General features: G+C 35.1%; 1 protein-coding gene across 1 annotated transcript in view; it reads left to right on the forward strand.

Moving 5' to 3' along the window:
• Positions 1 to 843: 843 nt before the first annotated feature.
• VWA3B (von Willebrand factor A domain containing 3B) overlaps positions 844 to 26,905 on the forward strand; it is a 45,432-nt gene continuing 19,370 nt past the window's right edge. The window contains 14 exon segments of the mRNA XM_010182663.1: positions 844 to 1,279; positions 4,844 to 5,031; positions 5,662 to 5,816; positions 7,658 to 7,796; positions 8,241 to 8,372; positions 11,047 to 11,145; positions 13,031 to 13,213; positions 15,185 to 15,312; positions 16,758 to 16,933; positions 17,602 to 17,766; positions 18,863 to 18,902; positions 19,023 to 19,179; positions 23,072 to 23,190; positions 25,637 to 25,687. Of these exon segments, the coding sequence (XP_010180965.1) occupies positions 844 to 1,279; positions 4,844 to 5,031; positions 5,662 to 5,816; positions 7,658 to 7,796; positions 8,241 to 8,372; positions 11,047 to 11,145; positions 13,031 to 13,213; positions 15,185 to 15,312; positions 16,758 to 16,933; positions 17,602 to 17,766; positions 18,863 to 18,902; positions 19,023 to 19,179; positions 23,072 to 23,190; positions 25,637 to 25,687 (2,168 nt within the window).

A 26,905-nucleotide genomic window follows, 5' to 3' on the forward strand; every position in this document is an offset into this window, starting at 1 on the left:
TACAATAACACATTTCAAAATATTTCTTGGAAACTAAAAGCATTTCACAATTAAAATTGAGTTGCTAGTTTGTAAAATGTTCATATTATTATTTCAGGACAGTTTATCGAAGAACAAAATGATCAGGTTTGTTTGTTTATGGAGAGCCTACTTTAGTATACAAGTTTGCATGTCTTATCTTTTACACAGTGAACCATCACTGCATGCTAACTGGACCACTAGATGATAAGATATAGTTTGCCTTGTTCAGCATCTTTATATGCAATTCAGTAATAAGTTGTAATCTGCAATATGTTGTAGTCTACATTTGTGGTTAGGATAGCTCATGGTTCAGTTTCTTTTATATTTTTACTGTAACACTAAAGACAGGTTTTCTGTATTGTCCTATATTGCAATTTAAACTTTGAGACTAACATAATTCAACACATAATTTAGTTTATTCTACTTAGGTATATATCATGCCTCAATTTTAATACTTGTGCTCTACTAAATAAATACATAGTTTATTTTTTTAATCAAGACAAACATATCTATTGAGACTAAGAAAACCTTGTATCGATTCCAGATTTTGATTTTTTTTCTGAGAATATAGTAAAACATTTTATTTTTTTTAGCATTTCTTTATGACTGTTGTCATAAAGATTGTTGTGAGAATTGTTAAGATGAAAATAAACTTACCTTAGCAAAATTTCATCACATACTCTTCAGGAGACAAATATTTAATTTTAAATAAAGGTATTTATTTACTTTAAGGGAATTGAAAGAGTTGAAAGTATCTTCCTATTTAGTTTCAATTTCGGGTCTTATATTGGAGCCAGCTTTTGCAGTGAAGTGCAGGGGACAATGTGTGAATTTCTTTGTCAAGTTTCCATATTATTACACAAGAGTGGTAAGAAGGATTTGCTTTCATTGTGGGAACAATCTGTGGCCAAGTCTGGAGGTTACTTCCACCCGGTTAAGCACCTCTCATGTCCTGGTGTGAGCTTTGAGCCCTTTTTTAAAGTCTGTCAAAGAACAGCATTTGTCACTGCAGTGGGACCTCAAGAAAACAAGGTTGTATGGCAACATCTGAACGAACCCAGTGACTTTGTGATAGTTGAGGAGCTACAAAAAGCAGAAATTGTCTCAAAATATCAAGTTCTATTTCTGGTTTCTTTTGCAGTAGCTGGTGTTCGTGAAGATGTCTTTTTGATCTGGAAAGAGTTGGAGGAAGCCAGGAGTACAGTGAGACAAGTTCAGAAAATTTTATCAGAATCTGACCAGCCTGCTTCTTGAGATGGTATCATTTATGTTTCTTTGAAGAGAGTTACCATAATATTCATGGTTAATTTCTTATTTGTGAACAGTTTTGATTACATGTCAACTTATTTTCTCAGAAATGTCTATATACAGATAACAGCTATACTTGGCACGTAAACTCAAAACTTTCCATTACAAATCCCTGCTTACTACTGCTTAAATTTGCTGAACTTTAACAGCTCAGGCTGTAACACACCATTTTTAGTTCACCAGTGACTAGTTTTAGAAATTGCCTAAATTTCAAGATACTGAAATTCATTCTTTCTGGTCCCTTCTTCTCTACGTGGGCCACTAAATCTTTAATTTTATTCTACACAGTGCTGAGGAATTACATAATCTCTCTTCCATCATGGTCTTGTTGGGATAGCCTCCAACCTGGTAGCTAGTTCATTCCATTGAAAGGGAAGAAATATGGGGTTGAATTCTCTTAGTCAAAGGTAGAGGACTGAAACTGTTTCTGGATGAGTGCTCTGATGACTCCTGTGTTAAGAAACAGAGAGAAACACCCACATTTGTTCATTAAACTAATAGTCTCTACCATTATGTTTGGCCTAGAACACAATTAATTTGTTGTTCTGTGCATATTGATTGGCTAAAGCTCTACTGGAGACAGAAGCATAGCTGGTTTCTGAATCTCTGGAATGTTAAACAGGGTATGGTGAGAAGCTACTCAGCCTTGCTAAGATGGAAATGCTTTGAAGATGTTCTGGAGCAGAATGATCACACTGACAAGACTTATATGCTGAAAACTTAGGAATCCGTAGAGTCTAGACAGCTTCAGTGCTGGACTGCAACTGAGGGTGGATTTTCAGAAACACAGCTGTGATTTTCAGTGCCTACATTCTATGATAGTCTCTGGTTTTAAAATACTTACATGGTGTCTGGTGGTATTTTTTGAACAAGTTGATCATAGAATCAGTATCATAGAATCACAGAATCATAGAATGTATTGGGTTGGAAGGGACCTTTAAAGACCATCCAGTCCAACCCCCCTGCAGTAAGCAGGAACAATGTTACCAGATCAGGTTGCTCAGAGCCCTGTCAAGCTTGACCTTCAATATGGGAGGGGGATGAGGCCTCCACCACCTCTCTGGGCAACCTGTTCCAGTGATCTACCACCCTCCTATTGAAGAACTTTTTCCTAATATCCAACCTCAATCTACCCTTTTCTAGTTTGAAATCATTACCCTTTGTCCTATTGCTACATGACCCACTGAACGGCTCTTCCCCATATTTCTTATAGGCACCTTTCACGTATTGGAAGGTCGCTGTAAGGTCCCCCTGGAGCCTTCTCTTCTCCAGGCTGAACAACCCCAACTCTCTCAGCCTGTCTTTGTAGGAGAGGTGCTCCAGGCCTTTGATCATCTTTGTGGCCCTCCCATGGACCCTCTCCAGCACTTCAATGTTCTTTTTGTGTTGAGGGACTCCAAAGCTGGATGCAGTACTTCAGGTGAGGTCTCACCAGAGCAGAGTTACAGATAAAAGATTCAGGTTGAGTTAGCACAAGTTGTCAGTGCTATTATGTAGCTCCAGTTTTTGCAGAGCAATTTCTTTTACTTTGGCTAGATAGAGGCTGGGGCCAGATGCCCTTTTCTGGACCCCTTGCTGAGGAACACTTCACACAGTCAGTTGGTCAGTCACTTGAACTCTTAGCGGTGTGTTGAGATGTGTGACTAGAGTGGTGATGGTGAAGATTTGAAGCTGGAGACTTTCTCTTCTTTCACTGGTTTTGAACATTTGTCAATAACATAACTCTGCAGGACTTAAGCTTGACTTTTTTCTTCTGTAAAGGCCTAATACAGTTCTTTATAATGATAATAGCATCTTCTGAAATAGCAGGACTTCCTATATGAAGTTAAACAGCTATACCATAATGCATATGAACAAAACAACCACAATAAAGCTGCAAGGACGGTCTTAATTTCAGTGCTTATTTATGTATGCCTGACTATGCAGCTTTAATGTTCTTTTAGTGTATGCCTTCATATATATAATCACTTCATAAATAAATCAAAAGAAATGAAATTACAGTGTGTTTTATTTTGTCAGATCTTCAGCATTATTGGACAAGTTATGGTTGGACTCGATGATCTTAAAGGTCTTTTCCAACCAAATGATTCTATGATTATTTGGCTCCTGTCCATGGGTCCACATAACTGCAGTCTTTCTGTTTGCCTGCATTTCTTCCTAATTTTACCTTCCTGATCTCTTTAAAATGCTCTGCTGCAAAATGTAGTTTGTTCTGAAGATTGCAATGTTCTGCAGGAAAAGAAACAGAAAAAGAGGCAATTTTTCTGCTGACTCTCCAGATAATGCAGTAGTTACCTGAACTGAGATGTGACTCTTTACCTAAAGCATGTGGAAGAAAGAAAACTGTAATTTTCTTTTGAAAGTTATGATAGTGTATTTGTGACATCTGCCACACTGGCTGTCCTGAGGACCACAGGCAATCAGAAAGCAAATGTTTCCACATGAAAAGGGTTTGACCCTGCACCTGCTCTGATGCTGGCTGACCCCTGTGTTTGTATATGTTTGTTTACAGGCTCAGGATCTCCATACTGTTGCCACTGTAGCTGCATCTAAACAGAGTAGACATCTGAACCACCTAGACCCACTGAAATGAAAGTGTGACAAAATAAAGTGACCCTGCTATAAGACCCACTACTGGGTCATTTGGTTTAGGTGTGGTTTATTGAGCTAGTGATGAGTGAGCATAGAGCCCTGTATCCTATTACCAGTACCCAGAGATGTGCAGTACCCAACCTTAAGATGGTCCTTAGAAAATTTCCAATATAATATCACATGAAAGGATAAATATGAGAACATTCATAACAGATCAGACAAAAAAATGCTATTTCTTTCAGTATCAATTAAAAATTCTAGAAGGAGAGTGTAGAACAAGAGAAAATGTTAAGATGGTACACAAGTGATTTGTGGCTTAGGATACATGGTGCAATATTCAGCCTATAAAAAGGCAATATTGCAGAGAAACACAGTAAAATATCTTCCAAAGACATTGTAATTTGCCTTTTACTTTAAATGTCCTTCTCTGAAAAAGACCAAAGGCAATCTTAGCTGATGTTCTCAACTGTATTTTCAATTATATCTTCTGTTGTTTCATTTTCTCAAATGATTCTCCTTGAAGTTAGGCATCTTATACAAGAATATTTTCTGGCATTTTGTAATTCAGCCTTTGGTATGGAGGTTAAGTCAACTCTCATACTCCTAAGAATATTCTCGTTGTATTTTGATCCTGTAGCTATTTATTTTCTTTACTCTCTGCCTTCTGATGGGTTTATTCCATTTACAAAGGAATTTGTTGTGAAGAAATGCCTGATAAGAAAAAAAATCATGCACAACCAAAGTAGAGAATATTAGAAATTAGTCAGAAATATCTGCTCACTCCAGTGCTGTCAGTGAAGCAGAACATGTTTGAAAATTTTAACCACAGCATCATAGTCTGTTTTTGAAAATACCTTGTCCAAAATGAACCATGTTATTCAGGAGGTTTTGTTTGTTTTGTTTTCCTTACTATCAACCAAAGCTGATAATCCATTACAGAAGCATTCATCTGACAAATACCTGACTTCTGAGAAGTGGTTGCAGAAGTACGGCTTGAAAGCTCAGAAGCTCACACTGTACGATGCACTTGCTGATTGCACTTTTCGCCATGTGGATGGGATTGTTGACATAAAAACGAAACCAGAGGATGAATCTTCACAAACTGATGCTGTTAGTATTGTTAATTTTCCCTCATGTCTTATGAGTTGTTTGGTTTACCTTTTAAGGCTGGGAAACTCAACTGATAGCTGAATTTATGAGGAAGTGGATGTTCCATTCTTTCATAGTTTTTTGTTAAAATCAGCTTATTAGTGAAATGAGACAAAGGTGGTCATAAATAAAATTATTTCAAAAGGCCATTTGAAAATGACTGTTTCAAGGACTCCCTCCTGATTTGCATATAATCTACAAAGAAGAATCAGGACTGGCTTAAGCAGTGCCTTGGTTTTCGATGTATTTCTGTGGGATAGGGCAAAAGTTGCTTGTTATCTTTATTTTTCCTCAGAGGAAGTATCAGTCTCTGTTGCTCCAGTGTTTCAGGTCCTTAAATGAATTTGGATTAATTTGTCTTCCATTTGTTTTTCTCAAGATCTACCATTACACTGTTTGGTAAGCTTCTGTTCTTGCTAGCTATGATATTAAGAACACTTTCTATTGACTTTTGCCAGGAGCAAATTCTGCAACCATTCTGCACCTGCTCATGTGCAACAAGCATGTACCTTTGAAGTTTGTTCGCCAAATATTAAAGGCACTGCAAAATAATGTGTTGTGGAACATGAAATGTGTTTTTCTTGGCTTTAGGAGTCAAGGAAGAAAGTAATTAATGCAAAATACTGTGACAAGTTTGTACATACCCTCTGGAAAGATGGATCTGTAGTTCATGTATATGTTAGCACAGAAAAGTATAAGCAGTATGAAGAGAAAATGAGGATGGCTCTCAGACAAGTGGAAGGAAGGTTAGTGTTCTGTCACATAAAATTAGTTTGTGCTATTTTACATTAGTGTTGAAATGTTTGACATTTACTGTCACAATAATCTGAAGTGGTTGGTAAACTGCCAATAGCAGCACTAAGCCAGAAATCCTTTTTAGATCAGAATCTTGTGTGTGGGATTTCTTAGTGGCCATGTAAGCAAACTGATGAACGGTTTTATCTTTTGTTCTCCTTCTGGTGCACAAATGTGAAAGTCAGCCTGCACATTACTGAAGTTCTGCTGAAAGTGACAGAAAGCATTGGGACATAAAGTGGCAGGGAACTTCTAGGCTCATCAATAAAACTTGGTCAACATTCATCCTGTGTACCTGGGATCCCTTGTGATACTTCTGACACTAGGAGCACTGCTTGGCTTGTGCCCATACTGATAATGGTTATCTGCCCTTTTTGCAGCCGTGTTGAAGACAAATTCGGACAGTTTAGATCACAGTCAGAGCATGAGCTATTGATTAATGCACATGATCAGAAGTTCAGTGCTCAAGAGATCTCCCTAGTTTACTTTTCTGTGGCTGAATAGATACATTGTTAGATTTTGTAGGACAGACTAAAAAAATTAAGCAATCTGAGGGTCTGATTCATCTGTCCTAAAGAAGTCGTAAAGTAAATTGACTCTGGTATCTAAGTTAGGAGGAGGAAACTTTCACAATGAATATTGTAGAGCTGAAAGAAAGAATAAACGTTGCCCTCTGTTTTATATATTAGGACAATGAGATGTCTCACTGGAAAAAGCAGGATGTGAATTTTATTTTTGTTGCTGCTTCTCTACCAAAAGTATAACAGCGTGAACATATTTAGTAAAGTCAAAGAGAGTTTTGTTATGCTTTTTAGTTCATCTTTATCTTTAGGATAACATTTGCATACTGTGAAAGGAAAATTTGAGGTAAAGGGTTTTGAGAGTGTATATTTTTGAAATCCTAGCTCAGATTATGGGTTTACTGTTTTGAATGGTTCATGTCATTGTTAAAAAGTCTTGGTAGACCTAATCAAACACTCTGGGGGAAATAACTAATGGCAAAATAGCTATCAGTAGCAAATGTAATAGGATCCTTTAAGTTTCCATGGTATCATTTTTTTAAACCCCGGTGGAGATAAGTTGTACTTTTCCCAGGGCCATTATATTCCGTCTGTTAAATATCTCTGTTTCAGAGTAGACAAGTGGTTTATGACTTTCAGGGGAAATCAGATTTGGACTTGCTGCAGCCATTACTGAGGAAATGTTCTTGTACATGGCAGTATGTATGCATATATTTAACTGGCAGGCATGTTTAAATATTGTTTGCAAGGTAAAACTACATCTGTATTTAAGGCTCAAGGTCAGCAAAGTATTGAAGCATCTGTGTTATGTGAAGACTTTTCAAAGTGTTCAAGTTCCTTGCAGAACAGGTTCTCAGGTGGTGTCCTATACAGGGAGACATATTAGCAAATGCTGAAATGATTTCCTGAGTTCAGGCTGGAGAACAGTTACAGGGGCAGTAGTAATAGTTATTTCCTCATGGGAATTCCCAGCTCAGACTACCTGATAATTGACTTTATAAAGGCGCTGTATTGCTTTGTCTGTTTTGTCTGTCTCCAGATTCCTACTGAAATTAGAAAATGAAAATGCCTTTTGTTGTTATTTAGTGACAGAGGACTGGTTCAACTGGTTCATTAAGGCCAATATACCACTTCTGACAGTGACTGGTAACAGTTGCTTAGGGGATGAGAGTAAGAAGTACAGCAGTGATAAAAACATCCTTCCTGATATATTCTTATATGCAAAGCTCCAAAGATCTTACAAAGCAGGTTTTGATTTTTTTCTTCCTCAGGATTAAGTGGCTTCAACAAGGAAGCAGAGGGCTTTTTGGGAATGTGTTTGAAGATGATGTCTATATTCTTATTGATACATCCCAGTCTATGAAGGAAAAGCTCCCACTGGTGAAAGAGAAAATATTTCAGCTCATACAGGTATGATAAAGTGATGATTCTGAAGACTAAGGAGCATTTTTCAGTAGACTGATCTTTTCTTGATGGTTGTTACTCTTTTTTTTTTTTAAATAGCTTTATAAAAATATTTTTTTTCCTTGGTGTGTGTGCTCATTTTTAAGCACTGCTCATACCCAGTTTCATCTCTCTTTTTCTTGCCCTCTTAGACATTTGCTGTTCAGGTAGTTTGAGAAATATGAGTAAAAGGAGACTTACATTGGGAAGTTCACATAATCCTAATAATTTCAGGCAACAGTAGTGTCTGTCTTTGTATGTCTTTCTGTATACCATAACTGAATATTATTATAATTTATTGTAACCATGTAATAAACTATATATTAATTAAAACAACTACTAGTCAGTATTTCAGGATACAAGTATTCTTTCTTTTAACAATGAGTAAAATTCAGATTCTGTCTCTTGCAGGAACAATTAAGACACAAAAAGAGAGTTAACTTTGTGAAATTCAGTGCCCAAGCAGTTGCGTGGCAAGAGAGACTTGCTGAAGTTAATGAGGAAAATTTGCAAGATGCTTGGCTTTGGATAAAAGGGCTTGAGGTAACATGACAACTAATCATCACAAAGCGTGTTTGTACAAAGTTATATTTGTGTCTTCTCATTCTGGATGGCTGGGGTATTTTTGGATTGACTAAGTATTTGACTTGAGTAAGCTGAAAATATAGATGAAGTATAGATTTTAGTAGATCTGAGTACAATGTATTATCTGTGTCAGGTACAATAATATTTTAATAGTGGACCTGTTTATAAGATCATATTAATTCAAGTTGCAACCTGCTATGTTTAGTAGCCACAATGCAAACATTGGCCAATCTGATTTCTGTAGGAACCATGACTGTCCTCAGAGCCTGTGTACAGATACATGTTATGTTGTTTTCTAATGTAAAAACCATGTTTATATACTAAAACTCCTCAGCATTATGACAGCTCTTCCTCAGACTTAATCATTAAATTCCTGGGGGAGTTTGGGAAGCTACACAATACCTCTGGGATGACAAAGCAAGATAAATAACTTGGTATTCTCATAAAATACTAACAGACAAACACATGGAGAAAAAGAAAATATTAATGTGAAAATGTTCACCAACTGAGTAATCGGTGAATACTTACAATTGAGGTTGATAAATTTAATATTACTGTTTTCCTTGAGGCTTGAAAAGTTGGCTCTGTTTAAGGTATATATTGGTACAGCATCATGTAAATTTGATAATAATTTGACCTACTATAATTTGATACCCTCTTGTAAATACTTTTGGGAATAGCCATTTTCATCATTATTCATGAAGCTGTGAATTGTTGATTCTCAATTTCCTTCTATGTTCAGATCTAGATCTTTGAAATGTTACAGGGAATTGTACAATAACAGTCTACTTTTTTTCGGGGATGACATCTGCTGCTGACCTTTTGAACTGTTTAAAGCAGTGCAGGCGTAAGTCTGAGATCAGAAAGCTGGCTTTACAGTGAAGCTGAAATGAACAGAAGATTGCTCTGGAATATTAATCAGAGTAGATCCTTTGATCTCATTTTATACACTTTGGTCCCAGGATGTTAAATAAGAGAGCTGAGCTATAAACAGCAACAGTTCCTTAAAAATCCTTTAGAGGTGATAACATTTAGAATTTTGGGGGTGATTATGCCACATGGTTGAAGCACGTCAACTTTGTTTAAACACTGATAATAACAGTGTTTATTTGTAACAGTAGCAACTGAGAAATCTAAAGATAACAGTTTTTACTGTAAGGTACATAGTTATTTCGCTGACATCATCAGCATCCTCAGTATGTTCCCATGAAACACTGGAAGAAGTTGTTTTGTTTCAAATCCACATACCATTATTGAAAATGGCCAATTTACACATAATAATGAGTGAGGTATGCCTAAAACTTCATAATGCTTATTAAAACATTAGGAATATTAGATATATTTAACACAAAGAAAATGTCTCAGGCTAGTTATTTCTTATGAGTGAGTACTGGTAAAGCATCTGAGCTATCTTGTTGCCTGGCCCATATATTCTTACACAGCCATACAGAGTCACTCTCAGTGTGCACCTCCTCTTCCATTTCACCTGATTTACTCACTCTGCCCTTTCTAATAGAACTATTTGATGGACTGGAAGAAATTTTAACACGATTAAAAAGACTGAAGAAATAACACTGTCTCTTAATGTAATTTTGCATGTGTGGGCCAAAGTTAGTGATTTATATTTATCTTCTCTAATGCATTATATATGTGGATCCTGAGCCTTTTCTTGCTTACACCACTGCAGTCCTCACTGCCTTCCTGAGCAGTACTCAGGCATTATACTAGTATAAACCAGACTCATATCTTTTCTGGGATTTTGCTTTAGCTCCATTAAAAGACTAAGACCAAGACTTGACAAAACACTTTTCCGTAATGATAAAACCTGACATTTCCCTAAAATTTGGAAGGTTTTGTACACTGAAATTTTGAAAGGTGGAAATCTCAAGATGTAAACTGTAGTTTTTAGGTTCCTATAAGCCATGAAATGCATTTCAGTGAGTTTAGATTTGCATTTAGTCTAAAACCAAAGAAGACAGATAATGATCACTAAGTGTGTGAATGACATAGAAGTGTTACTATTACTCAAATATGATTTTTTAAGGGGCACAGTTTTGTTTTACTGTGTAAACTTGTTGTTATAGCTAGCTTTTTTGCTAAAAAATAAGTCATATTTACATTGATGTTCTGAGGGGGTAGATGTGAGATAGTCTGGAAAAAAAATTGTTCAGAAAGCCAGGAAATTCTTTACCTATTTTGAGAAATAAATTTGTGCAACTCTTTAGTGGACTTCCTGAATTATTTGATTAAGTAAAATGTCTATTTCAAGAGAGCGTGATGAGTTGGCAATCAGCAGCAGCAGTGGGAAAATATAATAGAATGTATCTTTTATCTTACATCTTCCTATCTGCTTATAGTCTTGTAGTGATTGCCTTTGCTTCTACAGCTCATATTTATGTTGCCAACATTCTACTTATGCATAAGCACTGAATACCATTTTAGTACCAATTTATGCTACTTTGACAGCTGCTTTAAATTTTCTAGCTATTTGACATAAATATTTTCACTGTTTAATTACTGATTTTGGTTCTGTAATATCCCTTGAATCAGTACACTGTCATTATTAATTTAAGAACAGAGGCAAAGAATTGTTAGTATTTATAGCTGTTTCTCTGTCTTTTTGGTTTCTTAGGTTGGAAGCTCCACAAATACACTCAAAGCTCTCCAGATTGCTCTTGCCGATACTGGCACTCAGGCTATTTACCTCTTGACTGATGGGAGACCTGACCAGGTATTTCTGAAATGAGAAAACAGAAAATGTGGTAGTGTGGTGCTACAGTGATGGTGTCAGAAGGCAAATGTATGAGATGAATATGATACCTGCAGAGCTGAGCCTCTTGGAGGTTGCCATAATAGTGAAACATTGTATCTGAGCAATGTGCTGTTTGTGAAAGGGTTTTGATTAGAACTCTCCACCTACAGTTCAGTCTTTGGTGCATAACTCTTGAAATTTCTCATGAGTTGTTTTAAGGATCTGGCAATGGATTAAACAATAAAGCTTTATATTAGTAGCAAAGTTAGGATTTTTGTTAAATAAAATGTCTCCCTAACTTAGTACTCATATCTCATGAATTAAAAATTTAAAAATAATGATGGTCCCATGATATGGTTGGATTTAAATACAAAACCCTGGAATTCTGTGTGATTGCTTGAAAACATAAAAAGAAAATAACTGGTAGCAAAGTAAAAAAAACACCAAGTTTGTGTTCGACATTTTCCCCCAAAGAATACATCATACATATGAGTAGATACCTTCTTACATTCTGTTGCAGAACTTACACAAAGGCTATGCCATGTCTGGGGAGTAAGGCCCTAATTATTAATTTACATTATTTCATATAAAGATATTATAATTATTATTATTCAATTAGGTCTCTGTATGATTCTGATTTTATTCTACTGAATCAAATTTGATCTCATGAAGGTGAAAATCTGGAGTAGCAGCAGTCTGGAGTTGCTATATGTCTAGTTTTAAGTAGATAATGAAATCAAAAGTATGCTTTTATTTTTGAATGTGTTGTTACCGTGACTTAAAATTATGCTAATTCATGTAAAATCACATTATATAACACCAACTAAAAACTGAAAAAACCCCACTGTCAAGCTGTAATGGTGGAAACTAGCCTGTAGGCATCTTTTAATGTTGTTTTAAATTTTAGTTTTAATCTTTACTATTTTTCTAAAGACAAGTTAATCGTTATTGGATATCACTCATTAAAACTCAATTTACAACTGATTAAAATCTTGGCATTGTTTCACACTTTTGCTAGCTATTAGCATATATTCGATTAAAGAATTTTTTGGCTTAACATACACTTATTTAGATTCTTCATTTTAATATTTTATTAAGGTAGAAATTAATGAATACTTCATTTCTTTTTACTTAGTTAATAATGGCTTTTATGATTTCTATTGTACTTTTTAGATGGGAGAAATGACCAAGATTGCTTTTAACCATTAAAGTACAACAAACAACTATATTGCAAATATCAGGAGAGAGCTAAATTTGTCGAGATTTATGACAGTATTCTGAACAACTGAAGTGTTATCAGAAATTGGAGAACTGAGTCAATAATGTCTTTCTACCAGATGCTTCAACATTTTTAGACATGACAGATCTTTTACTTACCTAATTTTTATTTCTTTATTTGAGGAGAACATTAGCTTTCCTATTTTCTCAACCTCTATTTTGTTTCCTAGTATTGAATCAACTTGTCATTGAACTAATTTAGCTTAATAAAAAAATCAACGATTATATACATCAAAAAACACTCAGTCATATACATCCAGTGATACTAAACACCAATGTAGTAGTTTGTTTTCCTAAACTTTAGTAATTTCCTTTAAGACTTGAGAAATGAAGTGTACTGTTTATAATTTATATTCTATTTTATTAGAGTATCCTGTGCCTTAATGCATTATCAGTGTTTCAAATTCATTTTTAAATTAGCTCATTTTATGTAATTACAGAACAGCAAGCCATATAAAATACAAGCTTTGAACTGACCTATAGCTGTCTCTAAGCAACACTATGATTAATTAAATTCTTACAAATTCCCCATATTTTGATACATTGCTAGATGCCACATGTTTAATATACATCATTTGTTTTTCAGCCGCCCTCAATAATTTTGGCTCAAGTCCAGTTTTATCGCAAAATTCCCATCCATACTATATCCTTCAACTGTGATGATATAGAAGCTAATAAATTTTTGTATGAACTATCTACTGAAACGGAGGGAAGGTTTCATAAATACAACATTTATTTGACTCATCCTGATGCTCCAGATTTTATTGTTGTGAGTATCTGAAAATAAATACGTTTGTTTCTTCATCCTATTGAAGGAACCACAAGATCTGCATTATTGTGATTTCATATTACAATAGATTACTAAAAAAAGGGCTAATACTAGTCAGATGTGAAGTGATGTGAAAGCAATGTGTGACATCTTTTGCTTCTGAAATTTTATTAGAACACAACAAAAAAGCCCAAATGTTATAGTGCAGTTGCAAAAATAAAACCCAAAACACCAACAAAACCAAAAACCCAAAACCAAACCAAAACATACCACGAAAAAAACCCAAACAACCAAACTTGAAAGGCCAAACCCAAAAAACATATAGGCCAAATTCAGCTCTGAAAGATACACACGTGATCTCTGCTGTCTGAGAAATAAGTTACTGTTTAAAATGAAACTATAGTTTGTATTCTGTTAATTAAGAAAATGCAGAGCTGAATTTGAATGATGATGAATGAATCAATCTATGAATTTTGCTAAAAGTTTGCTCTATAATAGTCGCTGGGGAGAGATTTACAATGAGTAAAATGACTAAAATAACAGTGGCCTATTAGGTTTGACTTAACAGCTCAATATAACTACACCCAGTAGGAAATTTCTTAATAGAGTAACAGAAGCACCCATTTAAAGCATAGCCTTGTTTTTAATTAAACTTAACACTCAGTTAATTAGTTCCACAAATGTTAGAAATGGTGGTAGTGGAACAATGAGAACAACAAAGAACAAGACAGTAGCAGGAAATATAGAACTTTGCAGACACTGATTAGAAGGAAGATGTGAAAATATTCCAGCCCTTCAAAGATATCAGAGTATCACAGAATCACAGAATGTTAGGAGTTGGAAGAGACCTCGAAAGATCATCCAGTCCAACCCCCCTGCCAGAGCAGGATCACCTAGACTAGGTCACACAGGAACACATCCAGGCAGGTTTTGAATGTCTCCAGAGAAGGAGACTCCACAACCTCTCTGGGCAGCCTGGTCCAGTGCTCTGTCACCCTTACAGTAAAAAAGTTTTTCTTCATGTTCAGATTGAACCTCCTATGCTCCAGCTTGCACCCATTGCCACTTGTCCTGTCATTGGTTATCACTGAGAAGAGCCTGGCTCCTTCCTCTTGACACTCGCCCTTTACAAATTTATAAACACGGATGAGGTCACCCCTCAGTCTCCTCTTCTCCAAGCTAAAGAGACCCAGCTCCCTCAGCTGCTCCTCATAAGGGAGATGCTCCATTTCCTCAATGATCTTTGTGGCCCTGCGCTGGACTCTTTCAACCAGCATACTGGGAATTTTTGGTGATTCTGTTGATGTGGACTGGGTGACACTGCGCATGTTGGAAAGATGAGAGCCAGAGTCCATGTCGTCCATCTCCAGACTTCTGGCCCTGTGGGAGTTGTAGAAGGATCATCATTGGAATTTCCTTCCTGTTTCTTCTTGTAGTCCAAACAATTTCCAGACAGTTTCAATGTTTACTTGAAGAGTATGGTTTTTACTTCCCATTTTTCTGGGACAGTATATGATACGTCTGTGGTCTGTATAATGACAGGACAACAGTTCTAATATATGTATATTGTATTGTATCCTATTTATTTACTTATTTATTTGCTTGCTTGCTTGGAATGAGAGGTGCTACTGACCTCATTACATTATTCAGAAACATGGCTGTTTGTATCTGGGAGTAGCTGGCTTGTTAGGGAATGTTTGTCCTTTTCCTAAAGTGCAAGAATGATTTGAAAGGCTGAATTGCCAAGCACATTTTAATCTTGTTTTCTATAAGCTTGTTCATGCATATAGAAAGCAAACACAAAGAACTTTGATTTAGGAAACAGAGAGACTCCCTGAAAAGGTATGCAAAATTATGCAGCTGTCTTGAGTCATTATTTAAAATTATTATCAGAGTGTGCGGAGTTTCAGTTCAGAAATGAAACATGTTTAGGAGTAATTGTAATAAAACACTTCATTTTCTTTTTGTTAGAGTGAAGACATATGTCTTTTGAAAAAAGAAATTGTACAAGGAGAAAGAGACTTAGAGAAAATGAAGACCTTTCATGCTGAATGTCTGATGATGGATGGTTACAATGGAGAAAATGATCCAGAGAATAAGTACGTCCTCATACTGCTATTATGTTAATAAGAGATAGGAGCTGTTACATTTCTCCTTTTTCACTGTGTTGCATTTTTAACTTCTGACATTCTCCTCTTTTAAAAAGAGAGGTTGTTATTTGTTTTGTTGGAACGGAATAGAAAAATTTGGAAAAATACACCAATACTCTGATGCCTGAAACAAAACGATCTTAAATATCTCACTAGTCTCAAATTACTAGGAATAGTGAAAACGAAGAAGTGAAAATGTTTTCCTGTTTCCAGCACATGGTGAAGTTGTTCCCTCTGACCTAGAGAGTTCACCAAAAATTATTGTCCTGTTGGCAGAGCTGGCTTGGTACTTCATGACTAAATTGCCACTCACTGGGATATGCTGACTGAAACGTAAATTACATACAAATGTATTTGTTTAAAAGTTCGCAAACACCATGAATGAAATTCAGCTTACTTCTTTTCACATTTCTGATTTTACAATGTGTATCTGCATGTTCATGCCATATTTATCCTTGTTCTATCAAAAGATAAGTAATCTCATAATTAAAAATAGTTCCACATTCAGCGTCAGTTGAAAAGCATGTTGAAAATGTAATGGTGCCAAGAATGACTAATCAAAAAGAGATCCTTCACCAGCATACTGAAAGCACACCCCGAGCCACTGTGGAAAAGTTTCCTGTATGTCTGATTAAACTGAGTTTCAGATTGGAGAATAGACACAGACCTAGCTCCAAACATGAAATTACTTGTAACCAGGAGCATAGCCCTAATAAAGAAATAGCTTGCCTGGTGTCTCATTTATCTGTGCAGTAATAGTACAAAAGCAAAAAAGTGCACTAAAAAACCCCAGATTTTTAAGACAGAAATCTATTAAAAACAGTAAGTTAAAATAAAGTTATTAAAAATAAAGTAAAATAAATTAGAAGTGAAGAGTCCTGTGGGACGATTTCATATGTGTGGAAGGGCAGATAGGATGTCCACTATAAAAATGTAGATAAATGTTTATTTCCCAATTTACATTTTTAATTAATTTTGGAACATATGTATACATGTGTGTATAAATATATGTACATATATATATGTGTGTGTGTGTGAGTTATTTTCACTGCTGATGGTAGGTTTACTCTTGTGCCCAAGATGCAAGGTGGCTATTGCAGAAAATTCTGACCTTATTAAAAATATACGAGGGTGTTGCCTTACAAGTAATGAACATCTTTTAAGTAGACTAAGAAATTACTTTTAAATAGTTTTAAAAACTAATAATATTTTAACCTCCTTTGAACTCCCCTTTGAAATGCAGACTAGAATAACAGAGAAATTATTTTGCACTGTTTTTGCACTGCATTTGAAATTATTATTTAAATTACCAGAAGACTGCAGAATTTTTAAACCCATGATATATCTTTGAAGTAATTTCTTGCTCATTTCTTCTTTTTGTCACTTACAAGCAGTAATCACAAGCAGCCAGATACTGTGCCTTCTGTAATCAAACATGTTGAAGAGCAGAGTACTTCCCTTAGCAGTAGGCCATGTTTTGCTTCGGAGGAGCCAGCACCAGCGCCACATCAGCAAACCTGGCAAACCACTGCCGACAGTCCAGCTCGAAGGAAAAAAGCATTACATGCAGGTAAAACTAAAATGACCTCTAGTTGTGAGCAGAATTTATACACTAACTTGAAAAGATTCTGTTGAAAACAGCAAAAAACATTTTCGTTGTAGGAACAAATGAAGCCTTTGATGATGTAAATAACCATCTTTCTGAAATTCCAACCGACTTCTCTTCATTTTTACTTTTCAGCCGTCTTACTCATTTGACCCAGACTCATCTGCTCATTTATACTTCATCACATGCCCTCTGATGAGAGATTAACCATTTTCACAGAATCTTTCAAAAACTCTGCGAGCAGTTTTTTAATAGTAGATATTAAACCTTTGTTTTATTTTATTCTGAATAAGTTCATCACTGGCAAGAATGAAAAGCTGATCTATGTTTCCCTAGTTACAGCATTACTTAAACTAATATTTCTCCTAACTGCACCTCTAACACAATGTTTCTCTTTGAAGTATCCTATGCATGCAGTCTGAAACCAAGTTTTCCTGGCTGATGTGAAAGAAGTCTTCATCCTTCAGAAAGTACAAAGTACAAATTAGTGCTGAAGTAATTTAATCTTTGAGGTCCTGTGTAGGCAGTCCCTTAAAAACTGGGACTAAATACCAACGAGGAACTCAAAAATCCCAGGCACGTATTTGAGCAGTAAGTTAGTTCTTCCTTTCTCTCCCTTTCAACACCTACAGAGCAAACAAAGACGAGTCTGCTGCGAGTCCTGAGCCACAGTGTGAAATCTGGGGAAGAAAGCCTGGCGGAAGGAATAGCTCCTGTAAAAAAGTGTTTTCCTGTCAAAAAGGGCATAAAATGTACAGCCATTTTCAAAGGCAAGTTGACAGAACAGGAAGCTCTGGGTGAGGCAGTTGATAACATTTCTCCTGCTGTTTTTATAGCTAATAGCATCTCATTTGAGGCAAAACTGTGCAGATCTGCAGTACAACAGATCAGAATGCAGCAGAGATGCAGAGAGCTGGACATGCAGTAGGGTATTGGAACAAGGCCTTTACAGCTACGGCCAGACTCCTGCCAGTGCCCAAACTATTTGGTTTACAACAGCTTAGTTACATCCACAGTATGCGGCAGCTGTGATACAGCTATGCCTTGGACCGCTGTAAAGATACCACAGTTTCTTCTTAGCAACAGGATAAATAGATCTTGAGACTCTTGCTATACAGTAATAGATTGTTGTTGTGATATAGTAATTTGTAGTTATGTTCAGTTTTGAGGCTAAAGCTGAGAGTAGTGGTTCTAATTCTGTGGTGCCAATGTAAAAGGAGGTTGCACTTTATTAAATGCTTAGACTAGCAAAAAACATGTTCCCTGGGAGAGATGCATACACAGAGACAAAAGTATTTCCAATGGGGCTTGGATGATATACATCCAGCTAGTTTTAATTTCTCTCAGTAATTCATGCAGCTCTGAACTTTATGATAGGTCCTCTAAGTTGTTCCAAAACCCCACCCATGATACTTAGAGATGTTTGACTTTTCTGCATTTCAGCATCTTATTTTTAGTTCTTTATATACCTTTTATACAGATTTTCATAGTGTTAAACCTTTAATTAGCCACTCCTGGCCATCTCATTAGTGATAGTACTTGGTATCACATCTTAAATTGGGGAATGAGCTGTTTAATCTTTCTTTTTGGGTTATAAGAAATAAATAGAAAGTTCAATTAAAAAAAATAAATTATTCCTCACCTATTTTATAAATTTTCTCATTGATTAATTAGGCATATAGTAACACTGTTACTATTGATCAAGCATCAGGGAACACAGGAAACATAATTCTCTTAGATTAATTTAGCAACTGAAATAGACATTCTGTAGTCTCTGTGACACTGCTAGTAGGCTCAAATAAAAAAATGATGCTATTATATGTCAGCTTATTTTTGTATACTTTTGTGTGCACAAAAACTGTGAGATAATGAAATGCAAATGTTTTCTCTTAGATCTGAAAATGCAGAAAGCTGTGAAAAGGACATCTAAAAGGTATGTGTGGGCGTACATAGATACATGACAAAAATTATAGTTTATATTTTTCTTCAGTCATTTCAAACTTCTCAAATATAATTCTACCTTGTGCTACATCTTACAGTCTCTTTTTTCTAGTTCTCTAGATATCTCTTCGGCTCTTTGGTTAAAGACTCACGGCTTGGTTGCTAGGCGACTCACCATCATGGATGCCTTAGCTCCTACAGCTGTCCCTCGTGGTACAAAATACATCCCAGTTCTGGACAAGCGTGTGGTTTCTAAAGTATTTGATGAGGTAAAACCCTTGTGCTGCTTCAAAGCAAACATAAAACTCCATACTGTTTTCAAAAGGATTTTTTAATTCATTTCTTTAAATGTTATCATTGCATTCTCCAGTCTTCCTTGTTGATGTGCACTAAATGTATAATGCATATCTGAATGTTCATTCATGCATCAGTAAGAAGATAAAACTGATAGTATTAATAGTATCTCTTGTAGACTTTACCCTTAAGTTTTAGAGCTATATATTTTTCTTTCACAGTTACCAGTTGATGGCAGTGTGCCCCCATCAGGTATTCAGCAATTTTCTATACTGATACATATTAATTCACTGGAGTATGTATTCTAGGTTCATAAAGTCATTTTTAAAACTGTGCAGGTGCACAACTTGTGAATTTGTGCATTCTCAAGTTTTACATGTGTCTACTAAGACCTTTTGAAAAGTACTGGAATTCAGTAATTAAAATTAATTCTAGACAATTGTGAGATTGTGCAAAATTGTGCAAAATTCACAATGAATTGTGTATCATGAAGCTCTAATTGCCATTTCATTTAAAGGAAATCTATTTTGTGGCAAGTTACTCTAATTCTTCTTTTGTGATGCATCCAAAGGAAGTCCTGTGAATGTGTTGCAGCTTTTTTTAACATTAGTTAAAAACTAATAGAAACTATTTAAACAATAGTCAAAGAAAAAGCAAAACAGCATCTGTTTAAATGATAAGGGGTGTGCAAGGGGTTTAGAATGGGATGTGGTAACAGAGCTAAGTGAAAGTACTTATAACAAATGTACACATTTGTACATTTTAAAGTTTTCATGTTTGTTTTTTAAATTTTAGAATGGGAATTTTTGCTATAGCACACACATTGTGGAAGCAAAACTAGATCCTCTGTTTTAGTAAAACCAAGTCAAAACCAAGATCTTTAAGGATTTTTTTGAAGTGTGAGATTTTTTTTTGTATGCAATAAAAAGATGGCTTTTTGTATCAAAAACTTTTTAAAAATGTACATTTTAATATTTCAGATGTAAAATAGCCATTTAAAAACCCCACAGATATTCAATGATTTCAATACTGTACAAAACAATCTACTGTAAGAGAAATGTCTAACAAAAGACAGTGTGACTTTCACATAACTCCCATGTCTGATTCCTGAGCAGTCACTTCTTTTCCCATCTTCTTCTGAATATATCTACTAACCAGAGCTCTTTCTCCCACGTTTCTAAATGAATACTCCTCTGAATCCTTTCCAGACAATCCTGAGCTGCATTTGAACTGCTATTTACAAAAATGGCAGTCTGTAAAATAAAGTCTGAAAAAGCAGAAAATAGGTTGTAGGACTAGACATAGAGCTTGAATAGGAGATATTAACAAACTGATTAAGAATCTTAATTATTCCAGTACTTCAGAAGACTTCATTGAAGATAATAAATGTATAGACACTTTTGCATTCTTTCTTCTTAGTTTTCTTAGTGTAGAATGCAGACATCCTTGTTTGCTTTTCTGAGTATAGTATAATTATTCTTTTTGATCTTTGCTAGCAGTGGTGATGGAGTAACTGTGAACAGTTTTCTCACCTTGGAGATGCAGCAAGAAAAACGTTTCTATGACAACTGTTCATTAACAGGAGGGTGACCTTTGTTTTTAGTTCTCTGTGACCTGTCATTTTTATGGGAGTTATTTCAAAGAAGTTAATTCATTAAATGACCTATCAGATTAATACCCCAAAAAATTAAAAATGGTTTGGGGGCTTGTCTAAATTACACTCTGACAGATCTGGAGTACGCCTTCCCTATAGAACCAACTGAGTATCTGTTGCAGATTGTGGCATCTTAAGTACAGCTTTGCAAGTCATGAGTTTTGACTCAATGCTTTGCTCAAAAAGATCAAGCTCAGATTCAGCCAACCAAAACATCTTGTTCAGTCTAAAATAAGAAGGATTTTTCTAGCGCTATTGTTCTTTGGTTTTGTCTTTAAAATTTTGAAATTTTCACTTTGAAAGAAAAGCCATTTTGAAATAAGTGAATTTTTTGATGTATAAGTTTAGGTATTTAATTTAGAAAAATGACAAAACATTTTGGCACTAAAAAATCTTCCATGTGATTTCTTTTAGCTGAATCTGTCAAATTTCACTTGACTTCATGAGCAGTTTTCATTGCTCTCAAAGTATGAATAATATTCCAAGTTTACTATTTGCTAAGAACACGTTCCACTCTGGTTTTATTCTTCAGTATTGTAACAATGTGTTTATGTTTGTCTGCCCCTCATATTCTATGAAAAGTATTTTATAAACTGTATTAAATATTCATTTTTAAAATTATGCTGTTCCCAGTTACTCTGCAAATTAGTAAGAGAACGTAGGAGAGAGCTTCTACGTGGCGAATCCCTGCTGAGTGTACATGATTTGAGTAATGCAGCACAGAACAACCATGGCAGTGTGGAACTGGAAGAGGGTTACTCTCAGTTCCTTGCCTTTCAGCTTTCAAGCTCCACCTGGAAATGGCAGGTTGCCAGATTCCATGGCTTGCACTTCTGGGCAGAGATTTACCTCGTCTGTCTCTGGCAAGATCCTTCATGGACATGTTCCCATTAACGTTAGCTTCCAAGCAATCTTAAGATTAATTTAATATGAGGAGCTTTGATGTTGTCTGGCACTGATGTGATACAGATTTATTAAGCAGATGTCCTCAGAAAGAGAGGAGAATATAAAGTCAGAGCACTGCTCCTGAAAAAATGGTCATACAGCAGCAATTTGGAATCCAGCTAGTCTGTGATGATTCAGACACAAATAAAACATCACTGGAAAATATTATCAATTAAACTACTCTTTTAATTGTTTTACTTTCTGCTTGCTTGCCTTATTCTCCCAAGAAAGGTTTTAGTTTTATTTAAATTGAACCTCATCCATCTTTTTGTCATCTATATCCTGATCTCAGACAGACACTTGGAGAAGCTTCCCGCTCAACCATATGTATTGAAGGCAGTTTTTGGGGGAGTAACATTCTCTGTCTTTTCCGTTTCTTTCTTGGATTTTTTCTGTTTATAATCATCATCAGGATAGTGATATATAAAATAGCTTTTCTTATACAAACTGCTGAGTAATTTAAAAGGCTGAATGATGGTGTAACTTCAGACTGAGAGATGGGAAGGAATCTTTCTTCCTCTCTGTCATCGTTTTCTACCCTTTTCTTTGCCTTTTGAAGATCTACTTGTAAGTGTATGACTTTCTATTTTATAATGAAGTTGACTTATACAGACACTGTATTGTAAGATTTAAAAAGTATTGAAGTTCCTGATTCTGACCAACCTGGTTAGGTTCCTAAGCGTTATTGAGGTTAATTAAGACTCGGTTCAATGAGCAATATCCACCTTGTTCACTCTTTGGTGGTCACTGTAATGGTGAAAAATGTCTCTCTCCACCTTTACTACTCTAATTACTTAGCAAATATTGTCCTCCAAAATAAGAGTATTAAATACACTTAAATCAGTAACTATCACAACTGTATGCTAGAATTAGATGCTAGTGAGTATAGAGAATGTTGTTTTAAAGCAGTATAATCTGGAATGTGATCATGATCTAGACATGCTTGTCTCCCTTCTGACCTACCCTTCCGTTCTTAAAGTGACTTTTTTGTCAGTACTGATTTAGTTAGAATTAACTAGTAGTTAGGAATCTTAATTTGCGACTTCTGCATAAAGGGATTGTATAATTTTAGAAGATTTTATTAACAGGCTGGAAACTATGTCTTAATTCTGACATTTCTTTAGGGTGCTCAGATCTTTCTTTCTGCAGCCTTCTAGTGTCCTTTCTGTCCATTCTGATTCTTGGACATGAACTCATGAGCATTTAGTTACTCTGGTGGAGGAAAAGTTGTATGATAAATGAAGTCTTTGTCTTTTATTGTATAATAGATGTTACCGCTGGCCCATGTTTGCAACGACAAGAAGCAGATCACACTAATTAATCCCCAGGCAGTGAATCTTGATGCCTATAAAGAGAAGCTGGAACAAGCAATTAAATCCTATGAAAGGCAAGTCTAGTCATCAGAAATTTCTCATGTTTGCAGTCTAATTTCAATTTTTTTAAATGTACTGGATATGTGCTTACACATGCTTTGCTCAATACTGGTAACTCTGCACATCAACACATTTTAATCACCATCAATCTGTCGGAAAAATGTTTGTTTTCTTCAAAAAACATGCAAAATGAAAAACCAGATAATAGGCAAGAAGATAATAATGTGTTGCTCATATTATTTTGTTCAATGACAAAAATAATTTATTATTATTTATTATTATGGTTTTTTTTAAGTAGTGCATTTTTTTGACTACTAAGGTCATTCAGTAACCTTATGAAAGCTTTGACTAGAATTGTTTTAATAAATAAGGTATCTTTTCAAGCTGTATTCTGTTAATATGTACAGATGTAATTATTTTATATGATCAAGTCTTTGGTTTTTTTTAATGCATTCCACTGAGGCCCTGTAAGGTTTTGGGTTTTTTTCCTCTGTAGCTCTATGATCATACCACTTCTTTTTAAAGCATGTAGTAGCTCTCTTTTTCATTCCCATTTCCTCTTTCTAAATGTAATGTTTTTGTGGTACAACAGAATTATGTTTTGGAAATGCTGTTTGCTATGTCTAATATTAATGGAATTCAGTGAAGAAAAATATTAGTTTTGTGTGCTCTGTCACTGAGAGAACAGTGTTATTAACAGGATGATGAAGAATTCATACAAATCTGGATTTGTCACTCATTTTGATAGAAGGGTCAAGTGGTATGTTTTTGATGATGACTTCTGAAAAAAACATTCAAATTTTTCTTTGCTGTGGTGTACAATTGAATATTTTACATTTATTGTCTTTGATTTTGAGGGAAAGAAAAGTGTTTTCTGGTTAAACTCTGATGATCTTCTATTGACATAATTTTCATAGTCTCCCTAAAACTTTGATGATTTGGAGTGTGGTTTGCTTATGTTTGCTCATAGAGGTCAATTTATTTAACAAGAGTAGGATTGAGTTTCCTACTGATGTATAGAAGAGAGATCTGCCTGAAGATCCTTATTATTGGCAACGTAAAAAAACTTTCTTACTGCTTATCTTTTATATGTGAAATAGCAACTCAGTCAAATTTATTTTGCTGTAGATGCCACAACACTTTTCGAGTAATTGAATTTGCAAATGCTGCAGTTCAGCTTTGTGAATAGTGATTGGTCACAAATTTATTCTGTCATGTATAAATGAAGTAATACATCAGGGCATGCAGGTTTCAAGAACGGAAGTGAGCCTGACAATATCTTCTCTATACATAGATTGACCTTAGCATCAGATTAAGATGGTGAAAAGTGATGAGGACAGAAATTTTGTGCTCTGCCAAAGCGAATATCCAGTATTGAAGGAGAAAGACACTGGAAGCCTCAAAATGTGTATGATGTTGTATAGCCAGAGGCTTTTACAAATGAATTAGTTACCAGTGTGCACATTTAGAAATATGAAATAGGCAGTGGAGCATGCTGAAACTGCAGATTGTGAATTAACTAAGTAATTTACATTCTAAAAATGCTGGGGTTTGGTTTCTAGTAGATAAAATGAATCAGCAATAAATTAATGTTCAAAATCTGGTGTTAATGAGCTTTTTTGTACATGCACCAGTAAATCTAGCAAGACTGTTAAAATTCTAATGGTTACAATCTGAATTTTTCTTAACAATTAATTTGTTCTTCTATTTCTAAAGAAAGATTGGAAATTTTTTTATAATTACAGCAATTAGGATCATTGGTAGTGGTTTATTTCTGCAGTATGAAATGAAGTAATTGAGTGAATGGCTTAATTATTTGAGAAGTTAATAAAAAGAAAAAGCTGTAAGCTAGATGATCTAATAACAGTTCATAATTTATGTCTAAAAAGCAAAAGCAGAAAGTTTAGTAGTGCTTTTAAAAGATCTCAAAACTGCATTGTTTTGGGATAATCACTACTGTTTTCCTGTCAGTAGTTTTTCTTTATAGCAAAAGTTTAATGAAATAGAAACCTGAATAGCACAACCGAGGGGTTATCTTAGGAGGAAAAAAAAATAGCATTGCTCTTCATGTGTCTTCAGACTACAGTTTTCTGAAACTGTTTAATTGGGAGAACTGTGCTCAGCTTAACTGGCATTTAATCGGTTTTGTTATTTGATTTAGCTTGCTGGTGCCAAAGAAAATCATCCATAGAAATCCTGGCAGGAAGCAACAGTGTTTGCCATTAATCCTTCTATGACCCTGAAATAGCCATGTTGCTACTTGATGGAAGATGCTGTTTTCTCATCTTCTCTTGCAGTTGATAATTTCATAGCTGAATGATAAGGATACAATTTGATGATATAGTGCTCTTGGAATACAAATCAGTGCAGATATCTTAAGAAACTGTGTTTATTTGCTAGTTTTGAGATGATCAGATGCACAAGGAACTGCATTTCCTCAAAAACTTTTTTGCTTTACAGACGCCTAAACCTAGTTATTTGGAGAGCACTGTCTCAAGAGGAAAGAGACAAGTAAGCTATCAGCTTTTGGATTTTTAACTTACTTCTGAAAGGCTGGTCATAAATATTTGTTACTTTTTTATCACTATTTCTGTAACTGACTGGTTTTATTTTCAAATATTTCATAACTATACTTTCAAAAATGTACGTGTGATATAGAATAATATTAAATTCTGGACCTCCTTCTTGCAGTGCTGCTTATTTTTAAAGGAAAATACTTTCATTCCATTTGTATGGTGCTGATCTATTCTTAGTGTCAAGTGGCAGGGACTTGGGAGGGCAGCACAACATTGCCTTTGGCATCAAAGTACATCTCTCAACCTGTAAAAAGCACTTCAGTGGCTGGTTTGTAAAGATGTAATAAGCACCTCTGCAGCCTGTGCTGGACCTGTATATCACACTGGAAGTTTCTGCTACTTTAACTGGCTTGTTTCTGTATATTGATATATATAGAATAGATATATGTGTGTGTGTGTGTATGTGTGTGTGTGTGTGTGTGTATATATAAAACTAGTGACTGTGTAAAGAGGACTGACATCAGTCAAGTTAGCATCTGTTTACTTCAGAGAATAAAGTGAAGATCAATTAATGAAAACTGAATGGTCATGAAATATTCCTAGGCAGAAAAATGGGAGTGAATATTAGAATGCTTTTAAGAAGACTTAAGCTAATGAACAAAAAATACACATTTCTATCATCAATAAGGGGAACTAAAACCTCACTCCGGTGCAGAGAGAAGTAAAAAACCAAAAGAACAGCATATGATTTTAAAAAAAAGGAAACAGATGTCTGTTGATAGACAATGAGTTGTAGATTATAAATTTGATGGGGTGGTATACAAAATATTTAATTGTTGGTAACATATGGCAGATTATGTATATAAGGGGGAAAAAAAGTCCTAGGAGTTGTACAGTTGTACAGTCTATTACTAGAGGGGCATATTCAAATTGTTATTATTGGTGCATAGAAATTGAAATATTTCTATTTATCTTCTAAATTTACAATTTGTATGATCACGTTCATATATTACAAAAGAATGATAACGCATTTCAAAATTAGTAATCTAGAAAGAAAGAGTAGGAGACAAAGTCAACTAACTTGGTCACAGGAGTCCTGAAATAATTGGTCGAGGAGCTTTCTGGTTTACTAGTGAGTACTAGGGAAATTCAAATTTACTAGAGAAGTGGTAATATTGTGCTTGTGTTTCAAATGTTTGAGAGATCCAACTCA

This window comes from Mesitornis unicolor, unplaced genomic scaffold (genome assembly GCF_000695765.1).
Source record: "Mesitornis unicolor isolate BGI_N332 unplaced genomic scaffold, ASM69576v1 scaffold574, whole genome shotgun sequence".
In the NCBI taxonomy this organism is placed as follows: domain Eukaryota; kingdom Metazoa; phylum Chordata; class Aves; order Mesitornithiformes; family Mesitornithidae; genus Mesitornis; species Mesitornis unicolor.